Source organism: Vanessa atalanta, chromosome 28, assembly GCF_905147765.1.
Source record: "Vanessa atalanta chromosome 28, ilVanAtal1.2, whole genome shotgun sequence".
NCBI classification, from domain to species: Eukaryota; Metazoa; Arthropoda; class Insecta; order Lepidoptera; family Nymphalidae; genus Vanessa; species Vanessa atalanta.
This window is the reverse complement of record NC_061898.1, coordinates 2,507,006-2,530,297: the sequence shown is the minus strand read 5'-3', so window position 1 is coordinate 2,530,297 and position 23,292 is coordinate 2,507,006. Positions and strand designations below refer to the sequence as shown.

The 23,292-nt window shown below is 34.4% G+C and overlaps 1 protein-coding gene across 1 annotated transcript; it reads left to right on the top strand.

Moving 5' to 3' along the window:
• Positions 1-3,909: 3,909 nt before the first annotated feature.
• Positions 3,910-6,000, top strand: LOC125074518. The gene is made up of 3 exons (XM_047685848.1): positions 3,910-4,488; positions 5,029-5,380; positions 5,968-6,000. Exons 1-3 carry the CDS (start codon positions 3,971-3,973, stop codon positions 5,998-6,000), a joined length of 903 nt encoding a protein of 300 aa, XP_047541804.1. The 5' UTR covers positions 3,910-3,970.
• Positions 6,001-23,292: the final 17,292 nt, after the last annotated feature.

Genomic DNA, 23,292 nt, shown 5'->3' with positions numbered 1-23,292 from the left:
TTGTCCCTGAACTGAAGTCTTCTCCGTCTACTAATTCGGGAATATTCATGTATATGAGATTAGTCCGAAGCCAGTTATGCAGCCCGCAGGTCGCTTTAATAATAGAATCAGTTTTATCCAATGAAACAAATATTGGTTTTCTGTATACTCTGAATCGTGAAGCCATAATGCCAAAGGCATTCTCTACGATTCGGCGTGCTCTTGATAGTCTGTAATTAAAGATTTTTTGTTTGTGTTCCAAACCTTCATGTCTTGAATACGGTTTCATTAAATAGGTTGCCAAAGGGAAAGCATCATCACCAACGAAAACTGCCTTATTAGGTAGTTTTAAATTATTTCTTTCAAGAGCACTAAAGAACTTTGTTTTTTTCCAAATATGCAAATCATTCATGCGTCCATTAGTTCCGAAATCTATATATATGAAACGGTAATGTGCATCCACTATAGCAGGGCTGTCCAAACAACGGCCCGCGGGCCGCTTGCGGCCCGCGTCTTGTATTCTTGCGGCCTGCGGAATATTGTAATCAGCCAATAGTTTTGGACATAAATAGTTTGGATGATAGAATTATTTGTCAAAACAAATAATCAATATTTAGTATTATTTATTTATTCATTCTTGTAACATTCATTAACTATTTCGGGGAATTCCCGGAAAGTATTTTGTTTCTGTAGAGTGAGTATTTGTTGGTGTCCGTATTAGTTAGGCTTTCGCTTTCACTAAGTTCGTATCGCCACTTAATAGCAAAATAAAGTTGACATTATGTCTACGAAAAAGCGAAAATTAACTGATGAACATCGTGTATTTAATGAGAAGTGGGAACTTGATTATTTTATTTGCAACAATAGTAATAAAATTCAGTGTATGATTTGTATGCAAGTTTTGTCTGTGTGTAAAGAATATAATGTTAAGCGTCATTACACTACTTTGCACGAAGAAAAATATAAAATACACGTCAGTGAAGCAAGAAAAATTGTTGTGACTGAGCATAAGAAAAAACTAACGCAACAGACAAGTTTTTTTTCAAAAGTAAATACAGACAATTACAGTTTGGCTGCTTCTTATGAAGTTTGTTTACAATTAGCCAAAGCTAAAAAACCCTTCAGCGATGGAGTTTTTATAAAACAATGCGCAGTTGCCATGGCTCATCGCTTCATGCAGCCGAAATTAGCAGAAAAATTTGAATCTGTAGCATTATCTCACCAAACAGTTGCGCGACGAATAGATGATATGGGCGAATATGTTTCGAAAAAAATATGTGATTACATTGTAAAATGTGAATATTATTCATTATGTTTGGATGAAAGTACCGACCAAACAGATATCGGTCAATTAATAATTTTTATTCGCTGTATTTCAAAAGATTTTTGATCACGGAGGAAATGTTAAACTTAGTGCCACTATATGTCTCAACTAAAGGCAGCGATATCTTTCAAGCAGTTAACAAAACTGTTATGGAATACGGTGGGTTTCAAAAATGTTCTTGTATTGTGACCGATGGAGCAAAAGCTATGATAGGAAACGTTACAGGACTTAAGGGACTTCTAAAACAAAATGGCATTGATTGCCCATTAATCCATTGCATCATACACCAAGAAGCTTTATGCGGAAAATCTTTGCGCCAAATGAATGCCATGAAAATAGTTGTTAAAATAACTAATCTTATTAGAGGCGGAAACAAAGCTTTGAGTCATCGTAAATTTCGTAATTTTTTAACTGAAATTGACGCAAGCTATGGGGATCTGCTATTGCACTCAGAAATCCGATGGTTGAGTGCTGGTCAGTGCTTGCAGCGCTTTTTCGCTTTACGGAAAGACATTCCCATATTTCTTAAAAATGAAATAAAATCTGATACAAGTGATATGGAAACTAAAATGCAAGATCCTGAATTTCTTGCTGATCTAGCATTTTTAACTGATATGACACAACATTTGAATGAATTAAATTTGAAATTACAAGGCAAACAACACAATATAGCCAACTTGTATGGGTATGTGAATGGGTTCAAAAGTAAACTGAGATTGTTCAAAACGTCACTGGAAAAAAAAGATTTTTCTTTTTTTCCGAGTTGCCAAGAATATTACACCGAAATGGGAAATTTTGAAGGATGCAACTTTTCTGACCACCTGAAGTACATCGATGAGGTAATTTTAGAATTTGAGCAGCGTTTCGCTGATTTCAAAGAATTAGAGCGCGATTTGGCTCTATTTATGCGTCCATTAACAATTCAAATCGAAAGCGTAAAGACTGAATACCAGTTGGAATTATGTGACGTACAGTCAGATCCATTTTACAAGGGGAGAACAGGAACTGGAATGGATTTTTTTAAGATCCTTGGCGATCGTTTCATATTAACAAATTTTGGCTTGAAAATGGGATCGATGATGGGCAGCACTTATTTATGTGAAAGTGCATCATCGTCAAGATGAATTTGATACATTCGGAGTACATGTGGCAAGCCAATTACGTAGTTTGCCATTAAGAAATGCTATTGTTTGTCAAAATTTCATCAATAATTATTTGTCACAAGAAAGACTGAAAACCTTAAATACACAACATTTTCCAATTGCTAGACCTACGAGTTCACTCTCAGAGTATACACGCTATACTTCGACTCCAGAGGCCGAAGCTACTACTTCCCGAAACCAAAACACAATGGAAAACTTATAAATAAGTCGTTTATAATTAATTACTAGTTTCACTTACCATAATGAACTCCTGTAAAACATTGTATATAGCATCCAAAACATCCTTCAAAAACAAGGAAATTGTGCATTCTGAAACTCTAAATGACTCTGCAAGACTTGAATAGTTATCACCGGTAGCCAAGAACTTCAGGGTTATTTCTAATTTAATTTTCGGAGAAAGTGCTACTCGCATATTGGTATCGCATTTTTGTATAAGCGGAGTAACCTTATGTAGTAAAGTATTAAACTGATCAGTAGTCATTCTTAATCGTTTTTTAAAATAATCAGGATCTTCTAAACTCCACTCAACCAATAAAGTATCCGAAGCACCCAAGTCCTTACGTCGAGAAATCCATCCACGTACCCAAGCATTACGTTTTCTTCTTTCCTTTTGTTTTTTCTTCACTCTTTGTTCTTTAAGCAATTGTTTAATAATTGATTAATTAATTATTTCAATTCCGGCAGAAACGGCTATAAATTCTGCTCAACATTTTCGATGGAAATGACAGAGCCGCATGCGATTTTAGTAAGCAGTGTAAGTGGGCTAGCGTAAGGGAATTAGTGAAGCGACTCGCCGCACGGCGAAAATCGACCCGTGTCAACCCCCCATTAGAGGAAACGCCGCATCACCAAGGATCACATACGGAGCTATGATATTAGAACCCGGTAATACTTGATCTTTAGGTATTTTTAGTCTTGTTCTATTGCTCTTCGAAAGGGGCATTCCTCAAAAACACCGGCATCGTTTTCTTTTCCATAGGAACCCATATTTATCATTACAAACTTATAATTCGTCAGTGACTGCTAACAATCCAATCGAAAAAAAGGATTTGTAATTATAATACATGGAACCACTCTTTTTTGGTTTTATTATGCGTATGTGCTTTCCGTCAATACATTCAATGCAATTAGGAAACTGCCATCTGTCCCAAAAACATTGCGCTATGTTATTAAAGCTATCTTCTGAAGGTTCGGGCATGTGTTTCTTAACTAATTGAGTCCATATAGTTTTGCAAACTTGTGGTACGATTGTAGAAATAGCAGATTTTGAAATTCTGAACGAGAAAGCGAGTTGCCGGAATTATATACCTGTGGCCAAATACCTGAAATAATGCAAAAAATTAAATATAATTGTTTTTCTTTTTTCAGGTGAAATGACTAAGAAAAAATGGAAAAATTTGAGAGACACGTTTAGTAAAGAATTAAAAAAAAACCTAAGCCACGTTCTGGGACTGACGCCGATAATGAGCCGAAGTATACAGGCACATGGCCACATTTTGAGGCCATGTCTTTTTTAAGAGTAGTTCTGAAACCCCGACAAACAGAAGGGAATATTATATCACAAGACATGAACGCATCTGACAATGACAACACCCAGCTCCCGGAATCTGCGTCTATTTTAGAAGAAATACCACAGAAAATGTCTATAGATAACAACCTACAACAAGATCCTCCACCTTCACCTTCGTTGCCAGGTCCTTCGCCTTTATTCTCGTTGCCAGTACCTTCCTCTTCGTCCTCGTTGCCAGCTATCACAAGGCAAACACGCAAAAGAAAAGGTATAAGTCTCGAAGCATTTCTCGATATTGAGAGAGAAAAAATGAAAATTCTTCGCGAAGATCAACCAGATAATACTGACGACGACCTTCTTTGGTTCAAATCAATATTACCTTACATGAAACAGTTGCCATCACTCAACAAATTACATTTTAGAACGCAGATGCAAGAGTTTCTTCTAAGAGAGCTGTCAAAGTTAAACCCACCACATTCCAGTGCTCAACAAAATGGCTATTACACATCTTTGTGAAAGTATTGCAATTATGTACCTACTTACCTAATGAAACTTAATATTAAATGTATCCTCTAACATTTATTTCATAGTTTATTATTTCATAGTTTTCTTACCTCAAAGTAACTTATGGTATAAGTCGATCTTCTACAGAAATAGGTTGCTGAAAATTTGTTGTAGAAAATTGCAGAACAGGTTTGATGGCTTGTACAATATAGTCAAACGTTGTAGGTAACATTCGACAATATTCCTTGAACAAGGGTTGAGTACGTAAATCCTGGTATAAATTATGAAATTCCCCATGAATATGCCTTTCTAAGTACACAGTATTAGTTCTACTTCTCTGCTGTACACACTTCTTCAATATCTCATATTTAACCCTTTTTAAGGCAGAGGCGATATATTTACCACCAACAAAAAATTTGCTTATCTTTCTATGTGAGCCATCAAAGGAGTCCTAATTTGTTGCACTGGCAACTAAGGAGGTATGCCTTATTATTATTAAGAAAAAAAAAATGACGTTTGTGTGAAATATTTTTTCTTGGCGCCACTAGCTGTCAATTCGGCATTCCCGATGATGGCTCAGAAGACAGATTTGAGTCTGATGAGGCAGAAGAGTTCAACGTGAATACAATACAACGGTTGCTTGAATCAGATGATGTTTCAAGTAACCTTTTACAAAATTCTCCTGCTCATTTGATTTCTACCCCTAATAATAGTTCAGAGTCAGGTACATCTACAATAGCACTATGTTCACAATTAGATAACTTGCAGCCAGAAGAGCCTTTGATAGTGCAATCATCATCACCCTTAGAACAAGAATTGACTGATGAATCAGATTGTGAAGATGAGTCATGGGGGAAGGATTTCTGGACATCCAGGCCAGATCTCGATGAATTTGATAAGGTGACAATAAAACCTCGGTATTTATTGAATAGGAGAGCACGGCCAGTAGCGCATTTCAGAAAGTTTTTTAGTGATGAAGTCTTCGATTTGATTGTTACTCAGACAAACTTGTATGCAGAGCAGCAAAATATAAAAAATTGGCAGCCTGTTGACAAACAGGAAATTAGTGCTTTTTTGGCCATTCTCATTATAATGGGTTATCATATTCTTCCACAAATCGATTTATATTGGTCATCGGATCCTGGATTTCGTGTGAATAAAATAGCTGAAGTTATGCCAGTAAAACGCTTCAAAAAAAATTTTAGAGACTTTGCATTTGAACGATAATACTCAACAACCAAGTAGAGAAGATGTAAATTTTGATAAATTATATAAAATTCGTCCTCTTATATCCTTACTTAGTCAATCATTTCAAAACAATGCCGCTAATTCCTCTTCCCAAAGTATCGATGAGAGCATGATACTATTCAAAGGAAGGTCCAGTTTGAAGCAGTACATGCCGCTAAAGCCCATAAAAAGGGGCTATAAAGTGTGGTGCTGTTGTGATAGTAGCACAGGGTACTTATATAACTATAAAATTTATACAGGCAAAACAGTACAAGGAACAGAAGAGGGTCTAGGGGCTAATGTCGTAAAGAAATTGTCAAGTAAATTAGCACAAGAAGATTTCAAGACTCATGTTACATTCGTTAATTTTTTTTGCGACTTTTCTCTCATGCAGTACTTGTATGAAAAAAATATTTATGCCACTGGAACAGTGAGAAGAAATAGAGCAATTTTACCTAACATAATAAAAAATAACACAAACAGAAACGGCCGAAACCAAAGCCTAAAGTTGAAAAAAGGTGAGTTCAAGTGGAGAACTAAACAAGACGTGGCATTTACTGTGTGGCAAGATACTAAAGAGGTTTTATTGTTGACAACTGCATTTCATCCTAAAGTAGAAGTAACTTCTGTACAAGTTGAGTTGAGTTCTGTACAAGTGAGTTTTGTTTTTTCCTCAAGTAAAAATGTTGGCTCATTCGCTTGTTTCAAAGGATCATGCCGAGGAAAGAAAGTTGAATGTTGAAAGAATGCGCAAGAAACAGTGTTTGAAAATATTAAAATGTTTCATTGTCTATTGGCCACATCATGATGTAGTTTGGGCAGATCAATGATAAGAAATCGTTTCTCGATATGGGCAACTAAACGCGCGGCTTCTTCATGAAATGGCCAAGATTATTTGATCATACCGTAAAGTAGTTACATTAATTACCGGTAGAGGCGCTGCAAACGCTTTGTTTATGTGTGAAGATGGCGGCCGCTGTCGATAATGTTGTTTCTCGCAGTGAAAAAGTGAATAATTCGTTAATAAATGACGAAGAAAGTGATAATAAAAGAGTTTACGACGAAAAGGTTCTCGAGTACTATGCAAGTCACGCAAAAACTGAGCAAAATTTAAAAAAATCGTGGAGTTTGGATCGCATTTCACAGGTTAGTATTTTACTCTTAAATTACATAAATATTCACTTATTTTATTAAAATACTCTATGCCAGCTAACGTATTGTGTTTTTAATTAATTGATATTATGTAAGTTTGTGAATTATGACCTATTAAAGTTAATGTTTTTTTTTTCTTTTTTAGGTTATGAAACAAATTAAGGAGAGTAGGATGACTACGCAAAAGAAGTCCATGGACTATTACTGGTTATCAAAGTATGATTGTACGAATATATAGTTCCATAGGATGATAACAGATGGCGTTACTAGTAGATTAAATCACGCTAACGTTTTGTCGACTGAAATAATTGTATCTTCGGTAATAAAATTTAATAAACCAATCCTTTCGAAAAACAAGTGCTGTGTTTTACTCGTGTCTAATAGTGCCCTAGTAAGAAGTATAAGTGAGTGTAAAATTCTACATGGTCCTTCGAGTTGGATAATCAGTGAGTAAGTCATGTTCTACCAGTGAACTACATGTCAGTGTGTTCGCGGTAGTATTTTTGAATATCACAACTTGCGGACAGTGGATCGCTGTTGCAAACGCAAGTCGCAGGAGCCGATCGAAGCAGTGAAGAGCTTCGAGTCAGCTTCAGACGGTGTCTTCTAGTGAAGGCGCAGTCAGGACACGGTGGGCGGTGGACGCCCGCGGCACTGGTCGAGGCTTCGAGGAGCATCAGACCAGCTTCGGACATAGTCTACGTGGGAAGGCGCAGTCAGGACACGCAGCGAACTCCTCAGGACTGGCCGAGGCTACGAGGAGCATCAGGTCAGCTTCAGACAGGGTCTTCGACGGAAGGCGCAGTCAGGGTGACAAGGAGTGCTGGAAAACTCCCAGTCGTGAAAGCTGGGAATCTACGGTACTGTTTGATTCAGTGAAATTTTCGTGAGTGCATTTTAAAGAAATTTTTCTATTTGTAATATTACATTACGCTTATAAAACTTATATTATAAAGTAGTAATTATTATAATTAGTATAAATGGATTCTATAATTAGTTATCAGGATGATTTGCATTCGCGTATACGTAGGGCTAAGATAAACTTTAAGAAGTCGCCAAAAGAGCGCATAACCAAAGAATATGTACAAAATAAATTAGAGATTATTGATGAATTATGGCACGAATTTCTATCAGGCCACAAAGAGTTGATGCGTAATTACAAACAAAAAGAATTAAACGAATCTAGCTATATAATTAATGAAATGTACGACAAAACAGAAGATATATATATAGATTATAAAAGTGAATTAAAATTAACTTTAAATAAATTTTCAAGCTCAGAAATTTCCAATATCGAAACCGTTGTTAAGAGTGTTGATAACAACATGAAATATCCCAAAATTAACATACCTAAATTTTCAGGCAATTACAGTGAATGGACCACGTTTAAGCAGATGTTCACGTCACTTGTAATCAATAATAATTCATTTGACGATATACAAAAAAATCATTATTTGAAAAGTTATCTTGTGGGAGACGCTGAACAATTGCTTAGACACGTTCCAATAGAACAGGGTAATTTTGATCGTTGTTGGCAATTATTACAAGAAAGGTATAATAACAAAAGATTTGTTTGTTATCAAACATTAAAATTGCTTTTTAGTCAAAAAAATCTTAATGTCGAGTCAGCCGACGGGTTACGTAATTTAGTTGATACTACGAATACATGTCTAGCAACGCTTCAAAGCATTGGTGTAAATACACAAACATGGGATGTAATATTGATCCACGTTTTGACTTTGAAATTGGACCCAGAGACAAAGCGTCAATGGGAATTCCATACTACTAATCATATTTCCATGAACGAACTCCCAACTTATCAACAATTTACTGACTTTTTATCTAAAACGTTTAGAGCTGTAGAATATCTTGGTCCAAAGTCAATGTCAACAAAATCTCAATATAATAATAAAATTAAAACTTTACCTGTTGGAAATGTCAATATATCTTGTTTATTTTGTTCGGATAGTCACAAATTATATCAATGTACAAAATTTCATAAAACTACGATTGATGATCGTCGCAAATTTGTTAAAGATAATAATATATGTTTCAATTGTTTAGGTAGTAATCACTCTGCCAACGATTGCCGTAGTAATTTAAAATGTCATATTTGCAAACGAAAACATCATTCTCTTCTTCATCCTACGAGTAAAATTGTTGATAACGAAAATAAAGATTTAAAACAGGAGGATTCTCTTGAAAAATCCACATCGATGGTATCGTGTTTTTCATCAAGTAAGATTTATAAGCAGGTATTACTCGCTACAGCAATAGTAAAACCCACATCCAGAAACGGAAATGATTACAAGATAAGAGCATTACTCGACCTAGGATCGCAGTCGTCTTTCATAACAGAATCTGCTGTTCAATTTTTAGATTTGAATAAAAGGTCGACCACTAGCCTTACAATGGGACTAGGTGGAGGAAAAACAATGCTTTCCAAAGCAACGGTAAGTTTAAAAATAAAATATATGATCCTTCTGTAGAAATTGCAGTGAATGCACATGTTATAAAAAGCATTACTACGCCTTTGCCAACTAACCGTATTGTGGCATTGGACTGGGTGGATCTATCAGGAATATCGCTAGCCGATCCTGAATATTATATACCAAACAAAATAGATGTTCTTCTAGGTGCAGAAGTATACGGCGAAATACTTCGCGATGGTATCAAAAGAGGGCCAATAAACGCCGTCATAGCACAATCAACAAGTCTTGGTTGGATTTTGTCAGGTACAGTTAGCTCAAATATGAAGCCCCCTGAAGATATAAAGGTAATGCATTGTCCTTGTACAAATGATTTAAAAAGGTTTTGGGAGCTTGAAGGGGACATTCAACTGCCAAAAGAAAAATTATATACTGATGAAGAAAAATATTGTGAGCAATACTACCATGAAACTACACGCAGAGATGCCAATGGTAGGTACATCGTTCGTCTCCCGCTCAAGTCCGACGATCCTCAAGTTACTTCTTCACGAGAAATTGCTGAAATACGACTTAAATCATTAAAACAAAGATTAAATAAAGACGAAACATTAAATCTTAAATATCAGGAAGTAATTGATGAATACTTACAGCTAAACCATATGGAAATTGTACCTGAAGAAGAAATTGATAATCCAAAAGCAATTTACTTACCACACCATGCGGTTATCCGAAACGACAAAGACACCACAAAGGTCAGAATTGTTTTCGATGCGTCCTGCAAAGGAAAAAACAACTTATCACCAAATGATCAACTAGCAGTAGGACCTATCTTACAGCTTGAACTCCGGCACATTATAATGCGTTGGCGATCAGGACCTATTTGTTTATCTGCTGATATTATAAAGATGTATCGTCAAGTGAAAACTAGCGAACAGGATAATGACTATCAAAGACTCTTGTGGAGTAAGGACAAGTCGAAAATTGAACATTACAGACTTACCAGGGTAACGTTTGGGACAGCATCTGCTCCATATATGGCAATCAAAACATTGCAACAAGTTGCACACGATCATGGTGATGAATACCCATTGGCCGCTGAAAGAACACTTAAAGATTTTTACGTCGACGATTTTATGAGTTGTTGTCAAACTATAGAAGAAGGATTCGAAATATTTAACCATATGAATAAACTACTTAGCAAAGGAGGTTTCGAACTACAAAAATGGAATACTAATAACAATGAGCTTTTAAAATTGATGAAGGAAAGGGATAAGGATAAGGATGTAAGGACAGGACTGGAAATAAAAGGAGATGAATTAATAAAAATTATGGGACTTACCTGGAACAGAAGTGATGACACCTTTCGTTATGTAGTAAATTATCCGCCGCTGCAGCACCCTGTAACAAAAAGAAAAATTATTTCTGATATTTCACGTTTGTATGACCCATTGGGATGGGTAGGACCTACTATAATACAAGCGAAAATAATTATACAAAAGCTATGGCTATTAGGAATTGAATGGGATGAAATCGTACCCAATGATTTATTAAATGAATGGATAACTTACCGTGATGAACAAACTTATTTATGTAACATTCGCATACCGAGATGGATTGGTATTCGAACAGACGATCAAGAAATTGAATTACACGGTTTCTGTGACGCATCTAAATCAGCATATGCTGCCGTCGTTTATGTTCGTCCTATTGATTGTCAAGGAAATGTAAAGGTCTCGTTAATTACAGCGAAGACGAAAGTAGCTCCTGTTAAGCAGGTTTCAATTCCGAGACTGGAACTATGTGGTGCCGTATTGCTGAGTAGATTGCTCCTGGAAGTCTCAAATATTATGAATATCAAGAAACATAACTTACACGCATGGACAGACTCAACTGTTGTTCTTGCCTGGTTGAACAGTCACCCAAGCAAATGGAATGTATTTGTAGCAAATCGTGTTGCAGAAATACATACAAATTTGGATCCAAACAGTTGGTCACATATTTTTTCAAAGCAGAATCCAGCAGATTGTGCCTCTCGAGGCCTACGTCCCTCTGAATTAGTAAACAATAAATTATGGTTCAATGGACCAGAAATAATTTCTTCTAAAACAATTTTGTATAAAAAACTTAAAGATACTTCAACAGATATAGAAGCAGTTAGAGTTCATTCAGCTATAATAGAAGATGATAATTTATTTAATAAGTTTTCCTCATTAACGAAATTAGTAAGAGTAGTTGCATATTGTAAAAGATTTATAAATAACTGTAAAAAACAAAATAAAATTATTATAAAATACTTAACTACTATTGAATTACAGGAAGCTTTAAGACTATGTATAATAAAATGTCAAGAAATTCATTTTCAAGAAGAATTTAAAACAATATCACAGAAAAAATACTTACCAAAAAACAACAAACTTCAGCCGTTGAATCCATTTATTGACGACTATAACTTATTAAGAGTTGGAGGCAGGTTAAGCGAATCCAATTTAACCTACAACCGCAAACATCCTATTTTAATGCCGAAGCAGTCGCATCTAACGAATCTTATAATAAAAGACGCTCACAAGCATACATTACACGGAGGTCCGCAACTTATGTTGAATTATATCCGTTCAAAATATTGGATTATCGGGGCAAAACAATTGGTTAGATCAATGTATCGTACTTGTGTGATTTGTGTAAAAAATTCAGCACATTCAAAGAATCCATTGATGGGGCAATTACCAGCTGCCAGAACAATACCAACACGCCCTTTCAGTCATAGCGGAGTCGATTACGCTGGTCCTATCCTATTAAGAACAACAAAGGGTAGAGGACATAAATCCTACAAGAGTTATATAGCATTGTTTGTGTGCATGGCTACTAGAGCTTTGCATCTTGAAGTGGTGAGTGATTTGACAACAGAAGGATTTTTGCAAGCATTTCGACGTTTTGTCGCTAGACGTGGATATTGTTCTCATTTATGGAGCGACAACGCAACTAATTTCATTGGAGCAGCTAAAGAACTAAAGCAGTGTAAAAATGCAGAATACGAAAACCTGTCTAAAGACATTGCAGAAGTATTATCAACATATAATTGCGAATGGCATTTTATACCACCCCATTCAACCAATTTTGGAGGTTTATGGGAGGCCGGTGTTAAATCGGTGAAGTATCATCTGAAACGTGTCATCGGCAATTCAACTTTGACATACGAAGAGATGGCGACCGTTCTTAACCAAATATAAGCTTGTTTAAACTCCCGTCCTCTTTCAGTAATAACAAATGATCCTGATGATGCTACAATTTTGACTCCAGGACATTTTTTAATAGGGGAACCATTGGTGACGCTACCAGATCAGAACGTAGAGTTGGTAAATGTGAGTTCTTTGAGAAGATGGCAACACACTCAACGCATGGTTCAATAATTCTGGCGACAATGGTCAAAGGAATATCTTACGAAATTTTTACTGAGATACAAATGGTCTCAAAATAATACTCAGATTAAACTGAATGATGTTGTAGTAATTAAAGAGGATAATTTACCACCATCTCGTTGGCTTTATGGCAAAGTGATTGCTACTCACCCAGGCTTAGACGATATTGTACGAGTAGTAACATTAAAAACCAAAAATGGCCTTATAAAACGACCTGTGTCAAAATTATGTTTGTTACCTGTAGCTGAATAGATAAGCTATTTGATCTAATTGTAATAGATCTAGCAATTTAGTGTTATAAGTTTGTATAAAATTCATTATATATAAAAAAGGAAAGGATTATATAAAATAAAAAATAAAGCTACAAATATTGTTAGATTAATCTAATTTCTATAAATTAATGTAAAACTCTTAAAATAAATATTATATGGATTTTTGTTTGCAACATGTCTTTACAAATTAAAAAAATAAATAAATAAAACATTTACAGTAAATTTAACTATACCTATAAGGCCAAAGTTTCAACTTTGCCCTTGGTGGGCGGTATGTACGAATATATAGTTCCATAGGATGATAACAGATGGCGTTACTAGTAGATTAAATCACGCTAACGTTTTGTCGACTGAAATAATTGTATCTTCGGTAATAAAATTTAATAAACCAATCCTTTCGAAAAACAAGTGCTGTGTTTTACTCGTGTCTAATAGTGCCCTAGTAAGAAGTATAAGTGAGTGTAAAATTCTACAATGATATTTTGGAAACTGCGGATGAGGAATATCTTATATTCAAGAAAAAATGCGTCGACGATCATACGGTTCGCATAATTCCGATGGAGAAGTATTTTGAAATATTAAAGGAAGTTCATAAAATTGTTGGACATGGTGGACGATTAAAAATGATTCAACACATTAAAATAGGCTTTATATACCAAAGAAACCCATCGAGCTATTTGTTGATCTGTGCTCTGTTTGTCAGAAGAAACGTGCAGTGCCAAAGAAAGGTATAGTAACTCAGTCGATAATTTCTAAAGATTTTAACACACGAGGGCAGGTGGATTTAATAGATTTACAGTCTGCCGCGGATGGAGAATTTAAATGGCTTATGAATTACCAAGATCATGCCACAAAATTTTTATACCTACGACCTCTAAAGTCGAAAAGAGCTGCAGAAGTAGCCTTAGAACTTTTAAAAATATTTTTGGAATTTGGCGCTCCGTTTATATTACAGAGTGATAATGGAAGAGAGTTCACCGCGCATATTATAGAAGAATTGGTGTCGATGTGGCCTGAATGCAAAATTATTTACGGTAGTCCTCGACGTCCTCAAACACAGGGCAGCATGGAAAGATCCAACCAAGACGTAGAAAATATGTTGCGGTGTTGGATGCAAGATAATAAGTCTACTAAATGGTCCATTTGTTGTTTTTTTGTTCAATTCTATAAAAACTCTTCTTACCACCGCATAATTGGCAGATCCCCTTACCGTGCATTGTTTGGCTCTGAGCCGAAAACTATATTGAAAGGTTGTAATATTCCTGATAGTATTATGACATCAATCAGGACGGAGGAAGAATTGGACCAAATAAATCAGAATGATTTTACAGCAGAAAACATTAATGTCATGCCGTCAGATGACGCAATAGTAAATGGATCAGTTGCTGATGAGGTTTTGTTTAACATTGAAGTAATGGAGACAGATAATATGGAATTAGAGTCAGCTGATGGTCTAGTGTGTCTCGTCTGTGGCAAGGACACATCAGGAGCTCATTTCTGTAGTTTGTGTTCCAAACCTGTGCATGCTATTTGTGGTGTTGCTGGTGGAGAAGAAGGTTTTGGATCTCAAGTTCAATGTTTTCTTTGCCAAAAGGAACAGTTGATAGTTAATGAAAGAGACAAAGAGACCAAGCTCATAGCGGTGTTAAACGTGCTGCAGAGAAAATGGTCGATAACACCGCCAAAAAACTTCCTTTGTTAGAAATTGGAAATTCTGTGTTTTTGAATGTACCGAAAATTGACCGTGGACCTCTTGACACCAAAAATATTGCTGGAAAGGTAGTTGATTTTAAGAACGGAGTATACAAAATCGGAACGGGTTCCGGAACAATTAAAAATTGGTTTTCTCGGCAGGACCTACAGGTGTCGTCTAAAGATTATTGCGAAGTTATATTAGAATTGCCAATATCATTGAGGGAAGCTGTAAATTTCCAATCTTTATTTGGAGGTCAAGGCTTTAAAAAATGCTTTTGCAAGCCAGCAAAAAACCAATGCCGTACAAAGAGATGCGCATGTTTCAAGAACAAAACACTTTGTACTTCAAAGTGTCACCAAAGTTTGTCATGCGCCAACAAATGACTCAAAGGTTGTAACACTGACTTTTTAATTTTTATTCATTTATTGTGCATTCCATGTGAATTTTTATATTACTTTTCGTAACTATGTACCAAAGTAACTACTTATTTCTAATTATTTGTTTGTTGTACAAAAGTACTAAAGTGCCTACTTATTTCTAAATATTTGTTTGTTGTACAAAAGTACTAAAGTGCCTACTTATTTCAAAATATTTGTTTGTTGTACAAAAGTACCAAAGTACCTACTTATTTCTAAATATTTGTTTGTTGTACAAAAGTACCAAAGTGCCCACTTATTTCTAAATATTTGTTTGTTTTCTAAAAATAATTGTGTAACTTGACGTGTTTGATGTTTAATTTTGTTACAAAAATTTAATTCATTTATATATATTATTAAGAGTATCTAATGTTGCACTATTTATACCTGCTACATAACACTATCTCTTACAGCTGTGGGTTGGCTGGAAGAAATTTCTTTTAGAAATAAGCCCGCCATTGTGAACAATAATTTCATGAGTAAAATTACTATGTAAAATTTCTCAGTGCAATAAAGAGAATTATATTTGTTTGTATCAGTCGGACTTAAATAACAATAAAGAAATCTTAACATATTCTGGATTTTTATTAAATATTTTATGGACACCCTATTTATACGATCCGGCCAAATGTGGATGAAAAAATCGTGAAATGTTGACGATTTAATGGTCTGGTCAATTTAAGTTGCCCACATCATGAAATGCGACCATTTCATGAAATTCTCGAGCATTTCATGAAGTGAGCAAATCTACGAGATACGTAAACCATCCTCGTAATCTAGCATCAGCACTCCTCGTAGAAAGTTTATGTACTCCTTTAACCTTCCGTATACGAGGTGGGGTGTGACATACCCCAGCGGTAAAAAAATCGTTGCAATTTTTAAACGAAAACAACGCGTAAGTTGGTTTTCTCAGTAGCTGTAAATGCGACGTTGCCGCTCCGATCCGTGCAAAGCATTTAGTCCGGCGTCGTGTGACACGTACGTAAAGTGCGCTTGGGTATCACACACCCCACCTTGTATGGCGCGTCAACCAAAAGGTAAGCGTAACTACTTTTGTTTTTTAATCATTTATATGTTTATTTCGGTGTTTAACGTGATGAAATATTTTTTTCAGGTAATAGTTTGACTAAAACATGTCTGGGTTATCAGATGTAGATATATTACGAGCACTAACAGGAGAAGACGATGATGACATTGAGTCAGAACAAGAATCGGATGGTTATGCAGATCATATCAGTGCTCAAAGCAATACAGATAGTGAAGTGGATGCTGACATACCGTCTTCGGATTCAGACAGTGATAACTTACCACTCTCGAGGTTGCAACAAGCTAGTCATACCGAATATTATAAAGGTAAAGATGGGGTAAAATGGCAAAAAAATCCATAAAGGCTTACAGTTCGCACCAGAGCTGAAAATATTATTTATCATCTACCTGGCCTCTCTTCTACTAACGACCCTCAAAAATCTGAAACAACACTGACAGAAATGAAGGCACTGTTTGGTTTGCTTTTTCTATCTGGTTTAGCGCGTTCTAGTCGTCAAAATACAATCGACTTATGGGCCACAGACGGTACTGGAATGGATGTGTTTCGAGACACATTATGTAGAAACAGATTTGTTTTCTTACTGAAAAATTTGAGATTTGATAGCGCTGCTACACGAAGTGAGAGAATAATGATAGATCGATTAGCCCCGATCAGAAGTATATTTGAACAATTTGTAAAAAATTCTCAAGATGTTTACATTCCGTATGAAAACCTTACTTTGGATGAAGAACTAGTAGCTTTCAGAGGACGTTGCGGTTTCCGCCAATATATACCATCCAAACCAGCAAAATACGGTCTCAAAATTTATGCTTTGGTGGACAATAACACCTATTACACCCTAAATATGGAAATATATTGCGGCAAGCAACCTGAGGGTCCTTATGCTATTAGCAATAAAATCTACGACGTAGTTGATCGACTGATACAATGTGTTTCACAAACTTCACGAAAAGTTACTATGGATAATTTTTTCACAAGTTACGAGAGCACTAATCATTTACTGAAAGATCATAAACTAACTGTAACCGGAACCTTACGTGCTAATAAAACTTGTATACCCCCTGTATTCAAAACAAATCGTGAATTAAATACTATCAAATTTGGATTCCAAAAAGATATTACAATCTTATCCTATGTACCAAAGCCAGGTAAAATAGTGTATATGTTGTCGTCTTTGCATCATGATAAAGAAATCGATGTTGAAACATGAAACAGGAAGTCAGCAAAAACCAGCTATTATTACATTCTACAATCAGACTAAAAGTGGCGTTGATGTTGTTGATAAATTATCGAGAACTTACGATGTTTCACGTAATTCTAAGCGTTGGCCTCTGACGATATTTTTCGCTTTACTCAATCATGCTGGTATAAATAGTATGATTATACACATGTTCATCAATGGCATTGAGAAAAATAAAACTAACTTGAGAGGTAAATTCATTCGGGAATTAGGTTTGTCTTTAATAAGATCCCACCTAGAAACAAGAAGGCAGAACCAAAGACTTCCTAGGGAACTGCGCCAAAGAATTGAAAAGTATTTTTAAAAACCCCTTGAAAACATACAAGAACCGCCGGCAAAAAGGTCTAATACAATGCAAAGATGCTCACTTTGTCCTAGACATAAAGATAGGAAAACTAGGTACATTTATAAAAAATGTAATAAGCCTATATGTATGGAACATGCAGATTTTTACTGTCAAGACTGTGGAAACTTAAGTGATTAAGATTTGATTAATTATTGTTTGTTTTTACTAAATTGTTAATGTTTAAAACTAGTTATATTGTAGTCTTATAAATTAAGAAGACTGATTCTAATATTATGTGCCATTTGATTTTAGTCCTCAAGAAAAGATTTAATAGATTATACATAGTTAGAAGAAAAAGTTAAGTTTTTGTACTTTTATTAATAAAAGTCTATTGTAATGTAAAAATAACAATGGGTTTTACTTAATTCAATTCATTATTAGATACAAAAACATATGTATTATTATTTAACAATCTTAAATATCAATAATGTTAATTTTACTACCTTTCATGTTTGGGGTATATCAAACCCCACCTAGTATAGCATGATGAGATTAGTCACCTCGTATACGGAACCTCGGAAGGTTAACGGTATTTGCATTAGAATGTACATGACTTCTATATTTATTTTAATTATATGTTAAAACAATCTATAACAGTTTGTAAATATTGAAATTAAAATGACATTCAAGTACAGACTATACAGCACAAAACAGACTTATGATACAGATAATAAAGATTTTGTTTTTTAAATGCTAATAATCAATCGATGTTCAGTGTTGCTAATTTATGCTTTTATAGTGACAGATATGACCAATATATTTTTAAAAGCTTATTTATTTTTATGTATGATACTATATATTTTCGATCGCTTGAGCTATAAGTCACACCAGTAAAAGTGCTTTGTCAATGTTTTTTACCATTCACCGTCAAAAAAGTTTACGAATACTTTACTCATAGTAGCAAACTTTTTTAAGTCTGAAAATTATGAAATTCTCAAGCATTATGATATACGATATCATTCGATATATGCATCAACAAAATTATTGAACAGCGGAATCACTGAAGCTGTAATTCGTTTCGTTTTACTTCTTTACTTTCTGGAAAAATATCTCGCCTGAATTTTAGCCCAAAATTTAGAAGTTGAAAATAAATTTTAGTTCCTAGATTATACCATACAGTACCCATACCAATTTATATGAATGTTATATGACAAGAATAATACTTCACGATACAAAGATTCAGAAGATGTGCTTCTTATATGTTGTTAGGTACATATAAGATATTTGAGACACAAATATTTCGGATTTAAATCCGACGTTATATTAAATTTATATAGATGCCACATACAATTAGAAATGATTATTTGTTAATAAATATTAAAATATTTAAGTTACGTTTTTCTTTAATAGTTTCGTAAAAATTATGACCTCGTTCATTAGCAATATTTTAGCATTTATAACAAAATAATAATAATAATACAATAATAGCAGAATTTAGCCAACACTGGTCACACTGGTCCAAGTAACTCGCGAGTCGCGAAATAGATAACATCACGATCGATCAATCACGGCATTTCTTATTTTATATTTTATAATGTGTTTTATTACATATTAAATTGTGTATGTTTAAACTTATGAGTGAGTCTTATAGTAATGGTTAGACACATTTATAAAAATAATAATAATTATATTTTTAAAGCATCAGATTATTATAATTTATTTCAAGCTCTCACATGCGTACATATAGTATTTACTTCTTTAATCAGGTGAGTCGAAAACATATAAATCTTTTGCATAAACATATAAAATTGCTAAATTGACATAGACACCCTGTTGGATACCTATATCGATGCTAAAACTACTGAGTTTCTTGCCGGTTCTTCACGGCAAAATTTACATTCCGAGCGGGTGATAGATTTACGTTAAATACAGTTCTGTGAAATGACGATTCAAAAGTGCTTGTAAAAGTCAATTTAAATATATGCATCAATAAATGCTATGTATTTCATTCTTTGTAATTAGTTTTATTCAAAAATTAAGAAATGATATTAATTTATAAATGACTGCAGTTAAAATCATATTGAATATAAATTACATTAAAATGACCAAACATATTCCAAGTTTGGTCATTTTAATGTTCAGCTTAAACATTTTAGTCAACAACTATGACTAGTGGAATAACACAAATATATATAATTACTTACAGCCATTGAATGGTCCAATATATGTGAAGCCACAATGATTTTACTTCTCATGACATTGATAATATATATAAAGTCATAATAGCAATAGTTTTAGGAAAATGTTAACCTCTTTGTTTAATTGGTGTCAAGTTAAATTTTTGTTTCTCTTTTATGGTATTTTTCTTTTTAATTCGTACTGATTTATATTCTTTCATATAGTTTTTCATAGTTTAGTTTTTATTTTAAAGATATATTAATGTAGTATTGTTTAGTTTGAGTTTGAGTTTGATCAATTTTACACTGTACAGGAATTTGTTTCCTACTTTTATTCAATAATTTGTGAATATGCCGAGGGTGTTTCGAAAATCGATAAATAAATAAAAAAAAAACGAAATATCAGTTGTCTGTAGTCGGTTTACTGAATGTGACAACGTTATTAGAAAATACTGATGGAATGTTTGCATTTTTCAAAGGAAAATTTTAATATTATTTCTTTAATAGATATTTAGATATAGAGAAGGAGGTAAATGGAAATCACAATTGAATCGATTAAGTTACATTTATTTGTATGCATAAATACAATTATGTCAATTTTTATTTATTTATTTTTACAATGTACATAGTTTTTACAAGTATGAATGTGCTTTGAGCAATTGTTTTACAACTTTTAAACATGTGTGATATTTAACTTCTTACAATTTGTTTTATTCCATTGTGAATAGGACGATGAGAGGAAAAGTACGAAATGAAATGGAGTGTTTCGAGTGTAATGTGTCTTGAAAAAGTCACATCAATGGTGGTGCCTCTGAGTGTTGTTGACTTATTAACGTCTGATGCACAACACACGAGTTACACATTCAATTACAACAAATTCATTAGTAATTATTTGAAGTGTATGTCCACGAATGTATTTGTTACGGATATCTCTTGTTGTCTGTGAATCGTTTCCCGTACTGAATGTAGCATCTTTTTCACCTGACTTTTTGTTGCCCGACTCAGCGCCACGTACACTAACAGTTGCGGTTGCTTGGATTAATATTTATAAATTTTCTCCAGGTATTTGTAAACACAGGTACCAATTTCGTTGACACCTCTATTGGCGTTAGAGACTCATCCCATACGTAACCCTCAACTGAATTATTTTGTAACTTATAGATAGTCAAATTAAGTACATTTAGTTTGGACTTGTAGTAAAATACTGAGACGTCTCCTTTGGGGCATTGGAACACTGCTTGAAGATCATAGGCAGCTATTAACATATTTTTTTTGTTCTTATCTTTTTCTTTTTCAATATGTGACAAATTCTTTTCTTTAATATGTAATTCATAATCATGTTTTTTAGATTCTTTCTCTTCATCTGGGCTGTTTTTATAGGCTTCGCATACATCGCATAAATCCTTTTTAGGAATGAAAAACGAAATGTTATAATCTTGTGTGAAAATACGATAAAATGTTATGTAGGTTCCTTAGGGGACGTTTGGAGATTTGCATTTTTCCACATAATCTCTATGAAGATCTGTGACAGCTTTGCTACTATTATAGTCCGGTCAAAAGAGACATTCAAGGCTACATTAATTCGCACCCAGCTAAAAATTGGCATGAATGTTGGGAACCCACACCAACGTGTGGTTTATTTTTTATCAAGGTCAAATTTTGCAAAAATCGGTTTCTTGAGTTTTCCATACAAAAATTATTCATCATGCAATTATCATTAAAAATTGCTCATACACCTTTTTTCCTAAGAACCAGATATAGCGATGCAAAATGTTGTGTTACTCATAATATGCACACGCTTCCTCGCAACCCGTGAGGTAGTGTACATGGCGCGTTATTTTTACGTGTTTTCTCCGGTAGGCCTATTCCACGATCTATTGTGGTTCTGTTCAGTTAAATAGCTATTGTATCAAATTGATAATGGTACTACATATTGTAATGATAAGAGCGGCGTAAGTAATAAGTAATTTGAGAAAATTATTCGTCTGATTGATACTCTTCTAATGGAACTTAATCCATATTGTCTTGTTCTTCTTCTCCTTCTTCTTCCTGCTGGGAACAAATAAATTATTCAAAGAGCCACTCATCAGATGTCTCTTCTCATATATCGTAAAAATCCTCTTCTACTGGCGATTGAACATTGGAGCACGATAGGCCTTGACAACTGATACATGCTAATGAACAAAACAACCCAACTTTTTTACAGCCTTATTTAGTCCGTTTTTCGATTTTCACCCCGTTTTGCAATCGCAAAAAAATTAATTGAGGAGTTTTTCAGGGGCAGGAGGTTGTAAAGTTTTAACTGGTTCCAATATATTGTCAATTACTTTCCAACCCCCAGTCTTCTGGGTTTAATCTATTACCGAGCCATACTTGAACTTGATAATATACCCGAAATAGATGTTGCTGAGCAGAAGCAGAGCTTGTAGGAAGATAAGCTAATTGTACTTGTTTTTTTATGCGTGTTTTTTGCAAAAGTTAAGTATCGAAACTTATCTAAGCACGTAATTTTTTTGGAGCTCCGTGAACGGAAAGAAGAAAGCGGGTGATTACAGCTTGTGGAGTAGAGGTACTTTCTTTGCAAACGTCAGCACAATCAACTAAATCTTGTCTCTCAATCAATTTCAAAACTGTTCTTTTACCTCTCCTGAAAAATGCTGATGTCGTGTCGCAACCAGTTACTGCATGTGGAAATAAGATATGATTTTGGCGTTTTGAAAAAAGCAGATAAACTCTCGGATGAATGTATTTTTGATTGTTTTTGAGCCTTCCTAGGTTTTAAAAAATAAATATTTTTTTCGGTTGGCGTTCGAGCAGTAATACAAACAAATCAACATCTTCACCAACAACAATAGTTGGATTTGTCGAGTTAAATTGTTCTGTTGCTGTTTCAACTATCAGGACATCAGCATCATTATCAGCTTGCTTTTCTGAGATATTTTCAGACGTAAATTTTTCTTTCAACATTGAAATGAACCGAGACTTGTGTGTGTTTGCGAGAAATTTCTGTTGGCTTGTGGGTAACTGTCATATATTCATCAAAAAAGACGTCCGAAGACGAAGATGTTGTTGTAGCTCGACGACGTTGTTCTGCAGCTTTAATATTTTTTGTACAATCAGTATAGCCATCAAACACTACAGTCACTCTATGGTCAAAATGTCTATGTACATATAGCACGTATTTATCTTAAATATGGTTAAATGTCTCTTCGTGATCCCACACTACACAGTGTAATAGATATCCTCCGTTCGTCCGTTTCAAAACAATCGTAAATGGCTGACTTTTGTGATTTACGCCTTTCAGCATCATCAAAATTATGTAGTAATTCAAAAACCGTCTTGAAATAAAAGAACAACAATTAGTATGAGTTGATAATTTTATTAAATTAAATCTTTTAAAGTAATAATGTTCAAAATTCCTGCCTCTAACCATTATGCAAAAAACTGCACCGC

Coding starts and splice junctions, on each gene's coding strand:
- LOC125074518 (XM_047685848.1), top strand. CDS start 3,971: ATGTCTTTTTTAAGAGTAGTTCTGAAACCCCGACAAACAGAAGGGAAT. Junction 4,489..5,028: donor AATGGCTATTACACATCTTT/GTGAAAGTATTG, acceptor TGGCGCCACTAG/CTGTCAATTCGGCATTCCCG. Junction 5,381..5,967: donor ATCTCGATGAATTTGATAAG/GTGACAATAAAA, acceptor AAATTTATACAG/GCAAAACAGTACAAGGAACA.